The sequence below is a fragment of the Mobula birostris genome, chromosome 1 (genome assembly GCF_030028105.1).
Source record: "Mobula birostris isolate sMobBir1 chromosome 1, sMobBir1.hap1, whole genome shotgun sequence".
Lineage (NCBI taxonomy): Eukaryota > Metazoa > Chordata > Chondrichthyes > Myliobatiformes > Myliobatidae > Mobula > Mobula birostris.
In genome coordinates, this window is record NC_092370.1 from 36,166,293 (window position 1) to 36,183,506 (window position 17,214).

General features: G+C 42.8%; 1 protein-coding gene across 1 annotated transcript in view; it reads left to right on the forward strand.

Annotated features, from left to right (window-relative positions):
• The first annotated feature begins 7,881 nt into the window (after positions 1 to 7,881).
• Positions 7,882 to 17,214, forward strand: part of slco5a1 (solute carrier organic anion transporter family member 5A1) — a 215,447-nt gene continuing 206,114 nt past the window's right edge. The window contains exon 1 of the mRNA XM_072253965.1: positions 7,882 to 8,994. Within this exon, the coding sequence (XP_072110066.1) occupies positions 8,214 to 8,994 (781 nt within the window). The 5' untranslated portion in view covers positions 7,882 to 8,213. The remainder of the gene's footprint in view (positions 8,995 to 17,214) is intronic.

Below are 17,214 nucleotides of genomic sequence, written 5' to 3' on the forward strand. Positions count from 1 at the left end.
CTGCGATGGGGAGGGAAAGGTCTGCTGCTGGGCCTGGACAGCATTCCCAGGTTTTCTGCATTTTGGATGTGGATTCGGACCATAGACTCTTTGTTTCACTCTTATAGTTTTTTATATTGTGTTTTTTTTGCCTGATCTTTCTTGTTTTTTTTTTGTGCACAGAGAGGGATTTGGGGGTCAATGTACCTGTTGTGTTTTGTTCAGTTTTTTTGTGTGGAGAGGGAGATTTGGGGGTTAATATGCCTGTTCTGTTTTGTTCAGTTTTTTTGTGCAGGGAGGGGGATTTGGGGGTCAATGTGCATGTTCCATTTTGTTCATTAGTTTTGTGTGGGGAGGGGTATTTGGGGCTGGATATGCCTGTTCTATTTTGTTTGTATTTTTGTGCAGGAGGAGGGACTTGGGGGTTGATGTACTAGTTTCATTTTTGTTTATTTTTTGTGCTGGAAGGGGGATTTTGAGGGTTGATGATGGTGCTGCCTTTCTTTTCTTTCTTGGTTTCATGGCTACCCGGATATGAAGAATTTCAAGTTGTATACATTGATAATAAATGGACCTTTGAACCTTTTAGAAGGTTGTCATATAGTAGGTTACAAAAGCTGTTTGATAGGATGTATAGCTGGGCTGAGAAGTGGTAGAGGGATTTCAATCTGGAAAGGTGTGAAGGGAAAGCCGAATCTGAAGGCAGAATACAGGGCTAATGGCAGGATTCTTGGCAGTGTGGGGGAACAGCGGGATCTTGGGGTGGACATCCATCGATCCCTCAAAGTGGCCACGAAAGGGTAATGTAGCACTATAAAATCTTTATTAGATCGCAGTTGGAATATTGTATTGAGTTCTTGTCATCTCATTACAGGGAAGACATGGAAGTTATTCCCTTTGGAGTGAAGAAGGATGAGAGGTGATTTGATAGAGGTGTAGAAGATAATAAGAAGCACAGTTGATTGGACAGCTAGAAATTTTTCCCAGGGTGGAACTGTCTAACTATCATGGTCCGGTCTGTGAAGTCCGCATTCCGGTTCACTGTCCGGTCCATCGATCCTTATTCCAGGTTTTCCCTTGTCCTGTGTGTGCCTCAATTGAAGCACATGATTTTCATCTTGGGCTGGCTACATAAACAGCTCCTGGGTTCAGCTTCAGTTGCTGGACTGTTCCCTATCCTTCCCCTTCCTTCTGTAGCCTTTGCCTGCAACCTCTGCCTGAAATCTCGCCTGTGTCCTCAGCTGTATCGCTGTCAAGTTCTTCTGCCAGAGCAAGGCCGGAGCCTTGCTGTGTCTTTCGTTGTTTGGAACTGTCTCTTTGTGTCCTTGCCTTCGCTAGGAAGGTCCGGCCATTTGCCGCTACCTTGTGTTGGGATCTGTCTCGTTGTGTTCAGAATTCTGTATTTGAGTCCAGGCCCTGCGCCCTGCTCCTTAGGAGGGGTCTGACTCTGTGTTGAGCCTTGGCCCCAAGTCCTGTTCCCAAGGAGGGGTCCTGGCTCTGTGTTCCATGTTCCTGTTCTCCCTCGACCAAGGCTCTGCGTTCCTGTTCTCCTTTGACCAAGGCTCTGTGTTCCTGTCTGTGTTCTCGTCCTGTCCATGTGCCTCGCCCAGCCCAGGAGTATCTTGTCCTGTCCAAGCCTTGTCCAAGAACCTCGTCCTGTCCATGCCTCATCCAAGAACCTCGTCCTGTCCAAGTCAAGGATTTGTGTTCTCGTCCTGTCCATGTGCCTCGTCTTGTTCTGTAGCCACATCCTGTCCTTGCCAAGATCCTAGTCCCGAGTCCTAGCCTAGACCCGGGTTCCATGCTTCTTGTCCATGTCCTACCCTAGGCCCTGCATCCTAGTCTCATCCAGGGCCTGTGACAATGTCCAGCATCCTTTCTTCCCCACTTCCCTTGTTTTCTTGACAATCCTAGTCCTGTTCCTAGTACTTCAGTGTCTGGGTCTTGTACTTGGGTCCGCTCCTATTGCCCTCCCCCCCCCCCCATGACACTAATATGAGGGAGCCAAATTTTAAGGTGATTGAAAGAAAACACAGGTGGAGGGGATGTCAGAGGTTGTTTCCTTTTATGCAGAGAGTGGTGGGTGTGTGGAATGCTCTACCAGGGGTGGAGGTAAAGCAGATACATTAGGAAGGCTCTTAAATAGGCACATGGAGGATGAAAAATCTGGAGGGCTATGTGGGAGGGAAGAGTTAGATTTATCTTAGAGTAGGTTAAAAGGTCTGTACAATGCAGGTCAAAGTGCCTGCACTGTGGAGTCATGTTCTTTGTTCCATGTAACTAGTTTGGCAAGAGCAAAACATTTCCACTCTTGAGCACCCTAGTCAATATGTGGATATTAAAAGGCAGCGCAATTAGTTATCTGAAGGTTGACTGCACACGTAGAATTATTTGAGACTTCAAGAGAGGAAGGAAAAAGAGACTTCTAAAAGGTTTAGGAAACTCTGAGACACTTTGCCATCAATTTGGCAACATTCTTGCTTCCTAGTCACAAATGTACAGTATATGGTCCCACTCACTGCAGAACTTGAGCATGGGCACTACAAGATGATCAGAAAGAAGTTCTAAGATTAGATTGTTCTTAAGTATTTTACAAACCATGGGGTCTCAGTTACAAATTTTTCTAAAGAAACAATGTAGCAAGTATCAACTTCCACTGGTGGTGCCACAAGATTTTTGTTATTATTTTCCCAAACAGATTACAATGTAGCAAGTATCAACCTTCACTGGTGGTGCCACAAGATTTTTGTTATTATTTTCCCAAACAGATTAAGTTTAATATATAAGAGACCTCTGCCAATGTAACAATCCCCCTGTACAATCAGCTATGATTATGAGCAGTCATGTCAGAGTGAAAATAAAATCAATTAGACTTGGAGCGGGAAGTCACTCTGTTTTCGTACTGTACCTAATGGCAAGAACAGAACATCTTAGAGGATCCTGGATAACTCATTTAAAGTTAATTGCTTATGCTTGCCTGAAATAAATCTTTCAAAATGGACTTTTCATCCATACTCAGAATCAGAATCCTGTTTATTATCACAGTGTCATCCAGCACGTTGGATAATCAGTATCTCAGCACTGTGTATATTTGCATGTGACTCCTGTGTATTAGGTCATAGCAAATGCATTATATGGATACCAAAGGAACAACTAGAAATACTGGAAAGGATATATTGGGCCGATAAAAAATTTTTAAAAAGTAGTGGGTAACATGCTGAATCTGAAAGAGAAAAATTGCATAAATATTTTAACTGTGGAACGTTAAAGCTCTACAAGACCTTAGTTAGACCCCAATTGGAGTACTGTGTTCAATTCTGGTCACCTCACTTCAGGAAGGATGTGGATACTATGGAGAGAGTGCAGAGGAGATTTAAAAGTATGTTGCTTGGATTGGAGCACATGCCTTACGAGAAGAGGTTGAGTGAACTTGGCCTTTTCTCCTTGGAATGATGGAGGATGAAAGGTGACCTGATAGAGGTGTATAAGATGATGAGAGGCATTGATTTTGTGGATAGGCAGAAGCTTTTTCCCAGGGCTGAAATGGCTAACATGAGGGGGCATAGTTTTAGGGTACAAGGGGATGTCAGAGACAAATTTTCACACAGAGTGGTGGGTATGTGGAACGCACTGCCAGCAACAGTGGTAGAGGTGGATACAATAGGGTCTTTTAAGAAACTCTTAGAAAAATAGAGGGGTATGCGGTAGGGAAATTCTAGGCAGTCTCTAGAGTAGGTTACATGGTCAGCACAACATTGTGGGCCGAAGGGCCTGTAATGTGTTGTAGAGTTCTATGTTCAGATTAAAGGAATCTACGCCATATACTCTGTGGCCAGTTTATTAGGTACACCTTCTCATTAATGCAAATATCTAACCAGCCAATTGCGTGGCAGCAACTTAATGCAGAAAACTATGCATACATGGTTAAGAGGTTGAGTTGTTTTCAGACCAGACATCAGAATGGGGAAGAAATGTGATCTAAGTGATGACAGGGTCGTTTGAGTATCTCAGAAACTGATCTTTTGGGATTTTCATGCACAACCATTTTTAGAACTTACAGAGAATAACGCAAAGAACAAAAAACATCCAGAGAGCACCAGTTCTGTGGGTGAGAGGTCAGAGGAGAATGGCCAGACCATTTAAGCTGACAGGAAGGCAACAGTAACTCAAATAACTATGTGTTATAACAGTGGTACGTCAAACAGCATCTCTGAATTTAATTTAACAATGTGTTAAACCTTGAAGTGGATGGACTACAACAGCAGAAGACCACAAACATACGCTATTAGGTACATCCAGTGTATTTAACTGTAGATCTTTTATCAACTCCAAGAGAGCTATATCAAACATATATGTAGCAGAGTTACTTTTAAAACTGGGAAATTAAAATGGGGTCGTCCCTTAGTTGGTAAATTTGTCCATCTATCACTGTTATATCAGTGCCTCTGTTGTTAATATCTGGTTAAATTAACTTATTGAGCCAATTTGATAACAATTTTATTTTGCTTGATTCTAAGACTTAATATATCCTTACCTAAGAGAAATAATTAGCTTGTTGACTCCAATGGCTTCCAATCTCACAATCTCTTAAAATTATTCAGACACTGAACTACTCAAATGTGCTGATTGTATCTGGTACAGAATACAGTAGAAAGTACATTTTTTGTTCAGATAGTAGCTAAGGAAGGCACTGACTACTCATCTATCATTTGTCTACGTTATAACTGCCTTTCTTCATAAAATGCTAATGCTTACTGGTGCCTTGTCCATGTGCATTTTGCAACAAAAATCAATGTTTATGCATAAATCTGGTGGCTAGTTGTTCTTGAGAGCATGAGAGCTGATATTGTACACTTTCAAAGTCAATATGTACACATTTTCCAGCGGGATTACAAACTGGAACTTGGTTCATTTTTCTTTGCCCTAATGCAGTGGAGCTGAAATCAATTGCAGGGTCTAAGCTACTCCAGCTGAGATCAGCTCTTTCACCAAAGAATAGGCCAGGTTATTTTGCTGGTTAGTTCAATGTGACATTGGGTCATAACCTTACAAACTAGATCATCTGATGAACAATCGGTCTCCTGTATTATATTGATATGGTTGCCCTTGCTCCTCTTTTTCTAAGTTGTGTGTAGGATGTCCTATGGGTTCACAGTCCTGTTCACATCCCACTGGATTGCAACAGCATTTGACAAGTTTCCTCATTTTCCTGGAATGCAAAACTATGTGCTTCTTTTGTCTTCCCTCACCTTATAATCTTCACTAGTTTCTACCTCTTTCAGTTTTCAAAGACCTAATGACTACTCTGACCTAGAACACACAATCAAAGGAGAAGTTTTGGCCCTAGGCATTCGTTCTGTTGACAGCTGCCCACAGAGTTTTTGTTATCCTTTTGAGGTTTGCTGTCATTGGGTGTTTGATTTGGCCCTATGCCCTCTACAGGGAATTTGTGAATAGAACAAGCAATCAGAATGAATTATTCTGATTGCACAGAGACACCGAATATGAACTAGCCAATAAATTAGATTTAAAACCTATCAGATTATAAAAGTAAAAAAGAACTAAGAATGTATAACTAAAAGTAATTTTTACAAATTTTGTATTTGTGTTTGACAGTCATCATCATCACAGCAGTCACAGCAGACAGCCAGCCACTCTAGTGTTGTTTGGTTGATGTTGAGCAGGTCAGTGTCAGCTAAATCAGGTGAGAGTGAGTAGTTGCGCTGAACGTGTTCAATGTTCTGCACCCTTTCGCCACACTCACCGGATTCGCTGATCTTCAAACCCCGTTTCACCATATTGTCTCCCGTCCTTCAAGCTCTCTCTCTGTTGAGAGTGCACCACTCCCGTCTGTCAAGCAGTGCCCCGTCTGGCAACATTTCTGTGGGATCCTGCACTGTATTGTTTGATGGGGTTCTGGCTTGTTTGTTGCCAGAGGTCAATCCTGTATGTTCAGTGCAGTAGTTCTTCCACTGTGGCAAGGCTTTTCCTCGATTTTAAGCGGTTGGAAACTGGCACATGATGACATACTGGGTGCCGTGGATCCGAGTTCTGTTTGCCTTTTTCAGTTTTTGTTGAGTGTTCGTCCATCGTCGACGTCGATGAGGACCTCGACACCATTATGACGGTGTCGAAGTGAGGGAGAGTTGCGCAGCGTCAGCCTCACTCTCTCTTCCCAATTCCCATCTGGATCCAGCGGCAAGACAAGAGTCGAGACGGCTGGAGATGGGACTAGGCTCAGTGGATGACCAGGACGTCTTCTGTGTCTTGTCCTGCTGTACCACGTTCCACGACCCTTGCCGAGACCGCCTTCTTCTAGACCATTGGACCTTCCATAGGTCTCGTCCGCTCAATCCGCCGGAGTCTGCCTTCACACGCTGGGATAGACAACTCCCTATCTCACCGAGGGTTTGAGACCCGTCGGCTACCCTCACCTGGCTTAGCCAGCTTGTCGAAGCCGTTGCCGGTTTTTTTTTGCTGTAGTGTGTCTTCGGATCTCTGGGGGAGCAATGCCTGCAAGTCTGTAAATGATGTTAGTAGGTATGGGGCGCAGTGTGCCCGTGATTATTCGGCAGGCTTCGTTAAGGACCGGGTCTATTTTCTTCGCATGGGCTGATCTGCCCCACACAGGCCCACAGTAGATGCATAGCAGAGTGCTAGGGCAGTTCATCTAAGGGTGTGAGCATTAGCTCCCCATTTCGTGCCTGCTATTTTTTTCCAAGAGAGAGTAGCGAGAGTCAACTTCCCCTCGGAGATTTTGGATGTGGGTGGCAAATGATAATGTGACAGTGATAATACTTTATCATGTTAAACGTTCATTTACACCTAAAACACCAAGTCTAAAGGTTTCTGGCGTGTTTACCAATGGGTAAATAATGGAATTTTACCTGGATGTCAATGCTGAAGTACCGCTCGCACGCCACCTGGAAACGGGCAATCGGACAACTTTGCAGCTCCCACTCGGCGCATGTGCGAACTCCAGAAGTTGTCCTATTTACTCTGAAAGTGACGGAGCATTGATTAGAACTACACATCACTTAATGCAAAATTAACCCGTACGGTATTCTTTTCTATGAACATCGATCCTTTTAAATTAGGGGTAATCAAATCTGAAAAAAATACCAAGAACGCTCTACAACTTGTTCCAAGGATAACCATTATTCTTAAAGCTCCTAAACTTCTGCGAATGAGAATTTATCAAGGAGTGGAGTGGGTTGGGGGTGGGGGGTGAGGATTTATCACGCAGACACAGGAGCGTAACACGTACACTACTTTTTGAAATAAAAGTTTGAAATAAAAATACTGATGATTATTTTGAGCAGTAGTGAAACGGTGTCCGAATTATTTTCAGCCGCATGCCAACATATGTTCCAGATCTTCTACTCACGGGATAATCGAATCAAGCGTTTGTGTTTCATTTTAATGGAAATTACTTTGCGAATAAATTTGCCATTGTACTAGACATAGATTTCTTCACGCTTATTAAAACCGCGGAATTTGATGGCGGTTTTTGCTTGAGTGCTTGTAGTCACCCCGGGTTACGAACCTGCGGAGAATTAGGCTTGCATTTAGTTTCTTTCAAAAAAATTGTAATTATAATGTCGAGTTGGGGATGCGGGGCATCTCTCTGATATACTTGTCCTATGTAGCATCCGGCGTGCCACGAAACACAATTCATTCATAAATAATAGCCGAGAGGAACAAAGCGCAATACCCAACCACGCTTATGTGGGGCGCCCGCATCAGCCCGTGGTGGCAGTGACAGGCAGCGTTCGTCCGCCTGGGGAACGCTGCGCAAACTCCATTGTCCACATTGCACCCTCCCCCACCACCCAACATCTACAACCCTCCCACTCTGAGTGCGTTTGAGGGTAGTTAATGATAATCTCGCCTGGCCACCGGTCGAAGCTCTCCTGCATAGTGCACAGACGATGGAGCCGGCGACAGCTCAGCAGCCCGGCAGCTCCGGCCACCCGCTGCGGTACCGGTGAGAAGAAAGCAGCCAGTGCCGGTCCGCCATGAGCAGCCAGTCGGTCCGCCTGCCCGCACCGCGCCGCCAGTTGTCACTCAGTGCCCCGGCGCCGGGCACACACCGGCTCCAACCTCCAAACCGCTGCTCGCTGCTCCCCGCTGTCCCGACTCGCGTGGCGATCCAGGAGCCTTGATTCTTCCCTGTCGACGGGGAGGAGTGTAGACAGAGCGAGAATCGTCGCCGGCAGCAGCGGGGAGCGAGGATGGCTTCGGCTGGCTCGCTGCGGGAAGATGCCGCTCAGCTCCGCGGGCAGGAACCGGCGCCCAGTCAGTCCAGAAGTTTGCCGGCGCTGAACGGCCCTTATGATTGGTCCCTGGGAGTCGGCCAGCCCGGGTCGCCGACTGCCAGGGGCGCTAACTTGGCCGCGGTTACAGCCCGCACCCCGGGCAGCGGCAGCTGTGCAACGACGCCGGGGCGGAAGGACAGCCGGTGCCGGGTGCTCAGCGACTCCCGTTGTTTCCTGGCGTGTATGTGTTGCCTGACCTTCATCCAGTCGCTCATGGTGTCCGGCTACCTCAGCAGCGTCATCACCACCATCGAGAAGCGCTACAACCTGAAGAGCTCCGAGTCCGGTCTCCTAGTAAGCTGCTTCGATATCGGCAGCCTGCTGGTGGTGGTCTTCATCAGCTACTTCGGGGGTCGGGGTCGGAGACCCCGCTGGCTGGCCGTGGGCGGCTTCCTCATCGCCGTCGGAGCCGCTCTCTTCACTCTCCCTCACTTCATCTCTCCCGCTTACGAAATCCAGGAGCTGAACACGACCTCGTCCGGGCAGGGTTTATGCAGCGCCAGCAATGGTACCGGCGCCAGAGACTCGGGGTCCGGCTGCGCGGGCAGACACTCCTCCGGCCGACAGCACTCACTCTATGTGGCTCTTTTTGTCGGCGCCCAGCTGCTCATCGGCGTGGGCTCAACCCCCATTTACACACTGGGGCCCACATATTTGGACGACAACGTCAAATCTGAGAACGCATCCCTCTACTTGGGTAAGTGAGAATTTACAGCAGTCACCTGCCAACTTCAGCAGTAAGAGTAAACCTTTAACTTGTATTGAGGCGGATAACGTACTGGATTTTAAATGCGAACTAAACCGAAACCCAATTTCATCGCTATTCAATATCATTGAATTCTCTCTTCGTATTTTAATAGTCCAAAACTGATTTGTAATTCTCTACGACTGTAGTACAAGTTCTTTTTTGTTGTGTAAATAGCACAAGATTATTACTTTGTGGTATCTTTCTGACTGCTCTTATCAGATGTACAAAAGGGTGTATAAATAAACACTGTAATTTCATTGAATAATTTGGAAGGAATGATGTTTAAGGAATCTATTGATCATTTCACATTTGATTCAAAGATTGTTGCGTAAGACTGAATTATTTACTCAACAGCAAGCTATTGGCACTGATCTGTTAATTAACATAAATTCTGTAAGAATTCACACATAATCATGATAGCTTAGAATATAGACTGAACATAGCTTAGATTCCGATGTTTGATATTTTAACAGTATCATGAATGCCAAAACAAATTTATAGAAAAGATACTACACTGAAAATACCACCAGTCCTGTTCAATACTGTACCAGGAATATATTAAATAATTAAATAGTTGAACATTCTTCTGTTATTTAATGCTGATCATAATTGTAGTTTGAGGTACTCATTCAGCTGACAGATTCTGGTGCAAACTTGTGCTAGGAGTCTTGAATAAAAAAGAATGGTCTTGGTTATTAATTTGATATTTTGATTATCAAAAGTTACATGGTATCTGATATGTTGCAGAAATAACCTTGATAATGTTCAAAGAATAATATTGCTTCACTCATTCTTGGTAAATTCTGAAACACTGACAGAAATTTGTTTGTGAATTTGTGAAGGCTAAAATTAACCGGGTAATACAGGCCATTTGTTTAGCAGAAGTACATTTCATTAATGAGTCCTTGTTCATCTTTCAGCAGTCAAGTAATATTGAGGGGTTCCTTGGAGGAAGTTGCTTGTGAGCAGAGAAATGGTATCTCACTTCAGGAGGGAAAATTAAAGGACTATAAGATGATTTTTAATAAAATATAGAGATTGATCATTTGTAATATTAGTGTACAGACTGCAAACTATCATTTTCTCTCAATTTTAAGTCTGAAAATGTTTCATAAATCTAGATTTCAAACTCTAGAGTACTTAAAGGAATTTATGACACTGGTGAAGTGTTGCCCTTTATACCTGCTCTTAGAACTAGTGTTTCAGTAGTGATTCACCTATTGAAGCTGATAATCACACTATTTTAATACTAGTGTCTCAGGGACAGGAATGGTTACTTCAAGTGCTGGGTTTTAGATGTTTCAGAAAGGACAGGGAGGGAGGAAAAAGAGGCTGCAGAAAAGGTGGACGTCATGGAGGGATTGTCTACGGAGTCTCTGTCGGTGGAGGTTAGGAACAGGAAGGGGTCAATAACTTTACTGGGTGTTTTTTATAGGCCGCCCAATAGTAACAGGGATATCGAGGAGCAGATAGGGAAACAGATCCTGGAATGGTGTAATAATAACAGAGTTGCCGTGATGGGAGATTTTAATTTCCCAAATATCGATTGGCATCTCCCTAGAGCAAGGGGCTTAGGTGGGGTGGAGTTTGTTAGGTGTGTTCAGGAAGTTTCCTGACACAATATGTAGATAAGCCGACAAGAGGAGAGGCTGGGCTTGATTTGGTATTGGGAAATGAACCTGGTCAGGTGTCAGATCTCTCAGTGGGAGAGCATTTTGGAGATAGTGATCATAATTCTATCTCCTTTACAATAGCATTGGAGAGAGATAGGAACAGACAAGTTAGAAAAGCATTTAATTGGACTAAGGGGAATTATGAGGCTATCAGGCAGGAACTTGGAAGCACAAATTGGAAACAGATGTTCTCAGGGAAAAGTACAGAAGAAATGTGGCAAATGTTCAGGGGATATTTGTGTGGAGTTCTGCATAGGTACGTTCCAATGAGACAGGGAAGTTATGGTAGGGTACAGGAACCGTGGTGTACAAAGGCTGTAGTAAATCTAGACAAGAAGAAAAGCCTACAAAAGGTTCAGAGAGCTAGGTAATGTTAGAGATCTAGAAGATTATAAGGCTAATCAGGAAGCAGCTTAAGAAGGAAATTAGGAGAGCCAGTAGGGACCATAAGAAGGCCTTGGCAGGCAGGATTAAGGAAAACCCGAAGGCATTCTACAAGTATGTGGAGAGCAAGAGGATAAGATGTGAGAGAATAGGACCTATCAAGTGTGACAGTGGGAAAGTGTGTTTGGAACCAGAGGAAATAGCAGAGGTACTTAATGAATACTTTTACTTCAGTATTCACTGTGGAAAAGGATCTTGGTAATTGTAGTGATGACTTGCAGCAGACTGAAAGCTCAAGCATGTAGATATTAAGAAATAGGATGTGCTGGAGCTTTCGGAAAGCATCAAGTTGGATAAGTCACCGGGACTGGATGAGATGTACCCCAGGCTACTGTGGGAGGCAAGGGAGGAGATTGCTGAGCCTCTGGCAATGATCATTGCTTCAACAATGGGGCCAGGAGAGGTTCCGGAAGATTGGAGGGTTGCGGATGTTGTTCTGTTATTCAAGAAAGGGAGTAGAGATAGCCCAGGAAATGATAGACCCGTGAGTCTCACTTCAGTGGTTGGTAAGTTGATGGAGAAGATCCTGAGAGGCAGGATTTATGAACATTTAGAGAGGCAAAATATGATTAGGAATAGTCAGCATGGCTTTGTGAAAGGCAGGTCATGCCTTACGAGCCTGATTGAATTTTTTGAGGATGTGACTAAACACATTGATGAAGATAGAGCCGTTGATGTAGTGTATATGGATTTCAGCAAAGCATTTGACAAGATACCACATGCAAGGCTTATTGAGAAGTTAGGGGGTATGGGATCCAAGGGGACATTGCTTTGTGAATCCAGAACTGGCTTGCCCACAGAAGGCAAAGAGTGGTTGTGGATGGGTCATATTCTACGTGGAGGTTGATCACCAGTGGAGTGCCTCAGGGATCTGTTCTGGGACCCTTACTCTTCGTGATTTTTATAAATGACCTGGATGAGGAAGTGGAGGGATGGGTTAGTAAGTTTGCTGATGACACAAAGGTTGGAGGTGTTGCGGATAGTGTGGAGGGCTGTCAGAGGTTACAGCGGGACATTGATAGGATGCAAAATTGGGCTGAGAAGTGGCAGATGGAGTTCAACCCAGATAAGTGTGAAGTGGTTCATTTTGGTCAGTCAAATATGATGGCAGAATATAGTATTAATGGTAGGACTCTTGGCAGTGTGGAGGATCAGAGGGATCTTGGGGTCCGAGTCCACAGGACGCTCAAAGCAGCTGCGCAGGTTGACTCTGTGGTTAAGAAGGCATACAGTGTATTGGCCTTCATCAATTGTGGAATTGAATTTAGGAACCGAGAGGTAATGTTGCAGCTACATAGGACCCTGGTCAGATCCCACTTGGAGTACTGCGCTGAGTTTTGGTTGCCTCACTACAGGAAGGATGTGGAAGCCATAGAAAAAGTGCAGAGGAGATTTACAAGGACGTTGCCTGGATTGGGGAGCATGCGTTAAGAAAACAGGTTGAGTGAACTTGGCCTTTTCTCCTTGGAGTGACGGAGGATGAGAGGTGACCTGATAGAGGTGTAATATATGATGAGAAGCATTAATCGTGTGGGTAGTCAGAGGCTTTTTCCCAGGGCTGAAATGGTTGCCACAAGAGGACACAGGTTTAAGGTGCTGGGGAGTAGGTACAGAAGAGATGTCAGGGGTAAGTTTTTTTTTTACGCAGAGGGTGGTGAGTGCGTGGAATGGGCTGCTGGCAACGGTGGTGGAGGCGGATATGATAGGGTCTTTTAAGAGACTTTTGGATAGGTACATGGAGCTCAGAAAAATAGAGGGCTATAGGTAAGCCTAGTAATTTCTAAGGTAGGGATATGTTTGGCACAACTTTGTGGGCCGAAGGGCCTGTATTGTGCTGTAGGTTTTCTATGTTTCTAAATGTTATGTGTTGAAACTGCATTGGTTTTGTATTTGGGAAGGTAGATTTTACATGCTGATTGTTGTACAGTATGAAAGATTAAGTCATTGAACTGTACTTGCACTTGATGAAAAAATAGATGACATCCTCTTCTGCAGGTCAGGGAATTCCAACTGGTAGGACTTTATAATATCACAGGAAGAACATATGTTGCACTGAATTCAGTACAGAAGTTAGTATGTCTAAGATCCAATGCTATTCTGTTTGTATTTAATTTATCTAAACATTTGTGCCCACAAAACCAGGCGAGTCAACCACTGTTAATAATTGTGATATAAATCAGCGATTGTCAGTAAAGCCACAGAGAAATGACTTACTAGATAATGCAATATTTTCCTCTGTCTAAACTAGTTATTTTCTGTATTATATACAACCTGCTATGGATTTTTCTTCCTGTGACAGAAAAGGTGCCATTCCCCTTTAAACTATTAAAAAAAAATCATTATTTTCTTTCTCGTTTGTGAGGGACAGAACAGCTGTAGGTGTAAGTCTTTGTGGGACATAGATGCTTATAACAGCTGAGAAATTTCTCTAGCCTGAGCAGGCAAAGCAATACAGATGAAAAATCAGGGCTCGGAGTCCTATACTGTTGTTGGTACAAATCATACAGAACAGAGACCATCTTTTGTTTCTTGGAAAAGACTGGTTATCACTAGCACTGTACTAGTGTATAATCTGACCAACAAAAAACAATTATCAACAGTAGAATAGTTGGACAAGATGTATATGAAGAAGCAGGCATTAATGAAAATGGCTTGGATTTACATATATTTTCTTTGTAATTATAAGTAATTATGTTAGCAGCAAAACTAGGTTAATTGCCTAGATATGTATTAAATACACATTTGCTGTTACTACAAATAAATTTGCATTCCTTTTAGGGATTGCCCATATCTTTGTTTGGTTTAAAGGGAATGATTGTTTCATTACTTGATTGCTTTGAATAATTCTTTGATTTTATTGATATTTGTAAGGAAGTAGTAATTGGTGAACAGAACAGTATTCGATATTTTCTCCCGTCCTAGTTTAATAAGCTACTTTGTCTTTTGATGCATTCATTATAGCGTATGCAATATTCAGTGTATTATCAGGAACGCAGCTTCCCAGCTCTCAAAGATGGTGAAAGTAAAAAATGGGTTTTTAGCAGATTCTATCCAGTTAAATAGATCAAAATTACAATTTGTAATGATTAGTTAACATAGAAACATAGAAACATAGAAAACCTGCAGCACAATACAGGCCCTTTGGCCCACAAAGCTGTGCCAAACATGCCCTTACCTAAGAAATTACCTAGAGTTACCCATAGCTCTCTATTTTTCTGAGCTCCATATACCTGTCCAGGAGTGTCTTAAAAGACCCTATCGTATCTGCCTCCACCACCATCGCTGGCAGCCCATTCCATACACTCACCATTCTCTATGTTAAAAAAAAACTTACCCCTGACATCTCCTCTGTACCTACTTCCAAGCACCTTAAAACCGTCCCCTCTCGTGCTAGCCGTTTCAGCCCTGGGGAAAAAAAGCCTCTGACTATCCACAGGATCAATGCCTCTCATCTTCTTATGCACCTGTATCAGGTAACTGAATATAAAAATAATGTACAGTTACACATGATACCTATGGTACATGGGTCAGAATGTTGCTTACCAGAATATAAACTGTTCTGTGCTGATTTGATATATTTTCAGGGGAAAGTGTTAGCATGGACAGATTTGCAGGGGCCAGGACTTTCATTAGTTAGTAAACACTTACAAATATAAGGCATTGTAAGATATATTTCTAAATACAAGGGATGGTAAAGGTTCTGAAATCCTACAGTTGGCAATTGATGAAATGCCAAAGTTTTTATTTGATTTGATGCAAAACAATGCAATTTTCTGTATCTTTCAATGTACCTGTGACAAATAAAGGTAATCTCTGTCTTTAATCTCTCTCTAATTTTAAATCTCAGACTGATAGACCAAATGCTGTTGATGATCAAATGCTATTAAGGCATCGTGGAACAGAGCAGTATACTGGAATTAAATCATTAATCAACCATAATCATATTGAATGACTGATCAGGTTGTTCGTGTGCTCCATTGAAAATATTGGAAGCACTCCAGCAATCAAAAGTGATACTAACTTTTACTTCTTTTAAAAACTTATGAGGTGGTGAGGAAATATGTTTTGAGAATATTTCCCATGTTTTCAGGTTAAGTTCTGTTCAAACAATTATTGGAACAGAGAAGACAGGTGTGCTATTTGATATCCAGAAAGGGACTGGTGGGAAAGCAGTCTGCAAATCCTCTTTGTCTATATCCAAAACTATAGTTGGTGCTTCAATGTTCTTCAGGAATGCTAATTTAACAGCAGAAGTGCAACAATGTAAAGTTAAATGATTATTTCACAACCATCATAATGTAGAACTAAAGGAGAAAGTGGGATCTTTGTTAACGTTAATAGCCTAGAGACAGTAAAGACATAAATAACTTTCATATTTTGACTTTATCATGTTTCAGATTATATAACATGCCTCAATGGAATGTAGTTTGTAAAATCAAAAAGAAAACTAGTGACCTAGCAATTCTATCACATAATGCAGTGCTATATGACTGAACTTCATTCAGTACAAGACTGGTCACTTGTCTTTCATTAAGTTTGTGGTTTTGCTTTAGAGTCCTCAGGACATATGACTTGGCAATGAATGGAGGCACCTGCGTGTGTGGAATATCTTAACATGCAGCACATATCAGGACATCACTTGCGTGGACTCTAGGAACGAGAAGAGGTTGCATCTAATTCCACTTTAAATTTAAAAGAAGTTACTCATTCTGGCTTTCCCGTGGGAGCAGATTAAAATGGCAAAGAATGTGAAGTCACATGGTACAGAATCTCAGGAGGACAGGAAGGAAGCAATAATAGTTGTACGTATTAAGGACCCGTCTTGGTGAGATTTTTTTTATTGTATGGGTGGGCAGCTGAGAAGCAAGGATTTTAGAATGGTGTAATAAGGTCAGAGGAAGAGTAGGGCAAATAGGAGCAGGTAGCCACTGCAACGGTATGGACCGGACAAATGTTCGAAGGTGCAGCCAGGCAGGGAAGCATCCATTAGGAGTAAAGCATTACCATTAATCTCCAGGATTTCCTGGCAAGATCACCATGTCAAAGCAGCCATTCACAGTTTACAACTGAATGAGCATTCTGCAGAGAATTGTGGCAAGAGATAGAATTGTTAGATCTGTTGGATGTCATCTCCTCAATAGCTACACGTACATAGGATCACATAATACAATGCGCAGAGAAATGAGCCACTCATCCCTACCATTTTATTCCAGTATATTTGCTATATATGAGCCTCCTCCCACCTCCCTTCACCTACGTTGCTCAGCATACCCTCTACCCTTCCTTTGTTTGACATCGTTTACTGTCTTAAGGGGACGCCTTGTACTTATACTTTCTTACAAATTCAACTAGTCTCTGCATTCTCTCTACCAAAACCCTTCATAATTTCAAAGCCCTCATGTTTACCCATTGTTTCTGAAGAGAAAGATGATTGTCTGTTCACACATTTTGATATTTATACCCACATATTTCAAATGTTGTTTGCATAAACCTGTTCTGCCATCCTTCCAGTATCTCTATGTCCTTTTTATAAAAGGGCAACCAGAAGTACCTAAAAGCTCTGTCACAGGTAGAGATCACAAACTGGACAGAGGAAAGGATTGAAGGATAATCCTTAAAGGCTTTTTACAAAAAACAAAAAACATAACATTCCCATTGACTCTTGGGCCTGTCTGGCTAAATGAAGAAGAAACATCTGTGATTGTACAAGAACCTTCTGTCCTTACGTTGGGAATGTAAGTGACAGAAGGAGCTCACCACCTTATCAACTACCCTTCAGTCAGCCCAAGCAGGGAGCTTTGCAAACCTGTGGAAAAGTCTAGTGTTACAACTTTGGCCTCTTCAGAGCCAAAGAGCAGACAGGTTTTCCGAAATCTTAAGGGACTGGGCAAAAGGAAGAAGCAGTATTCCAAGGCTGCATGCAAATTTTGTGCAGCTTACCTACTTTACAATTCCATTTCTCTAAAAATAAACTTCAATGCTTTGTTTACTTTCTTTATGGCTTGCTGATCTCTGGCACATTTTAATAACCGATGCCTTTGTGCTACAGTCT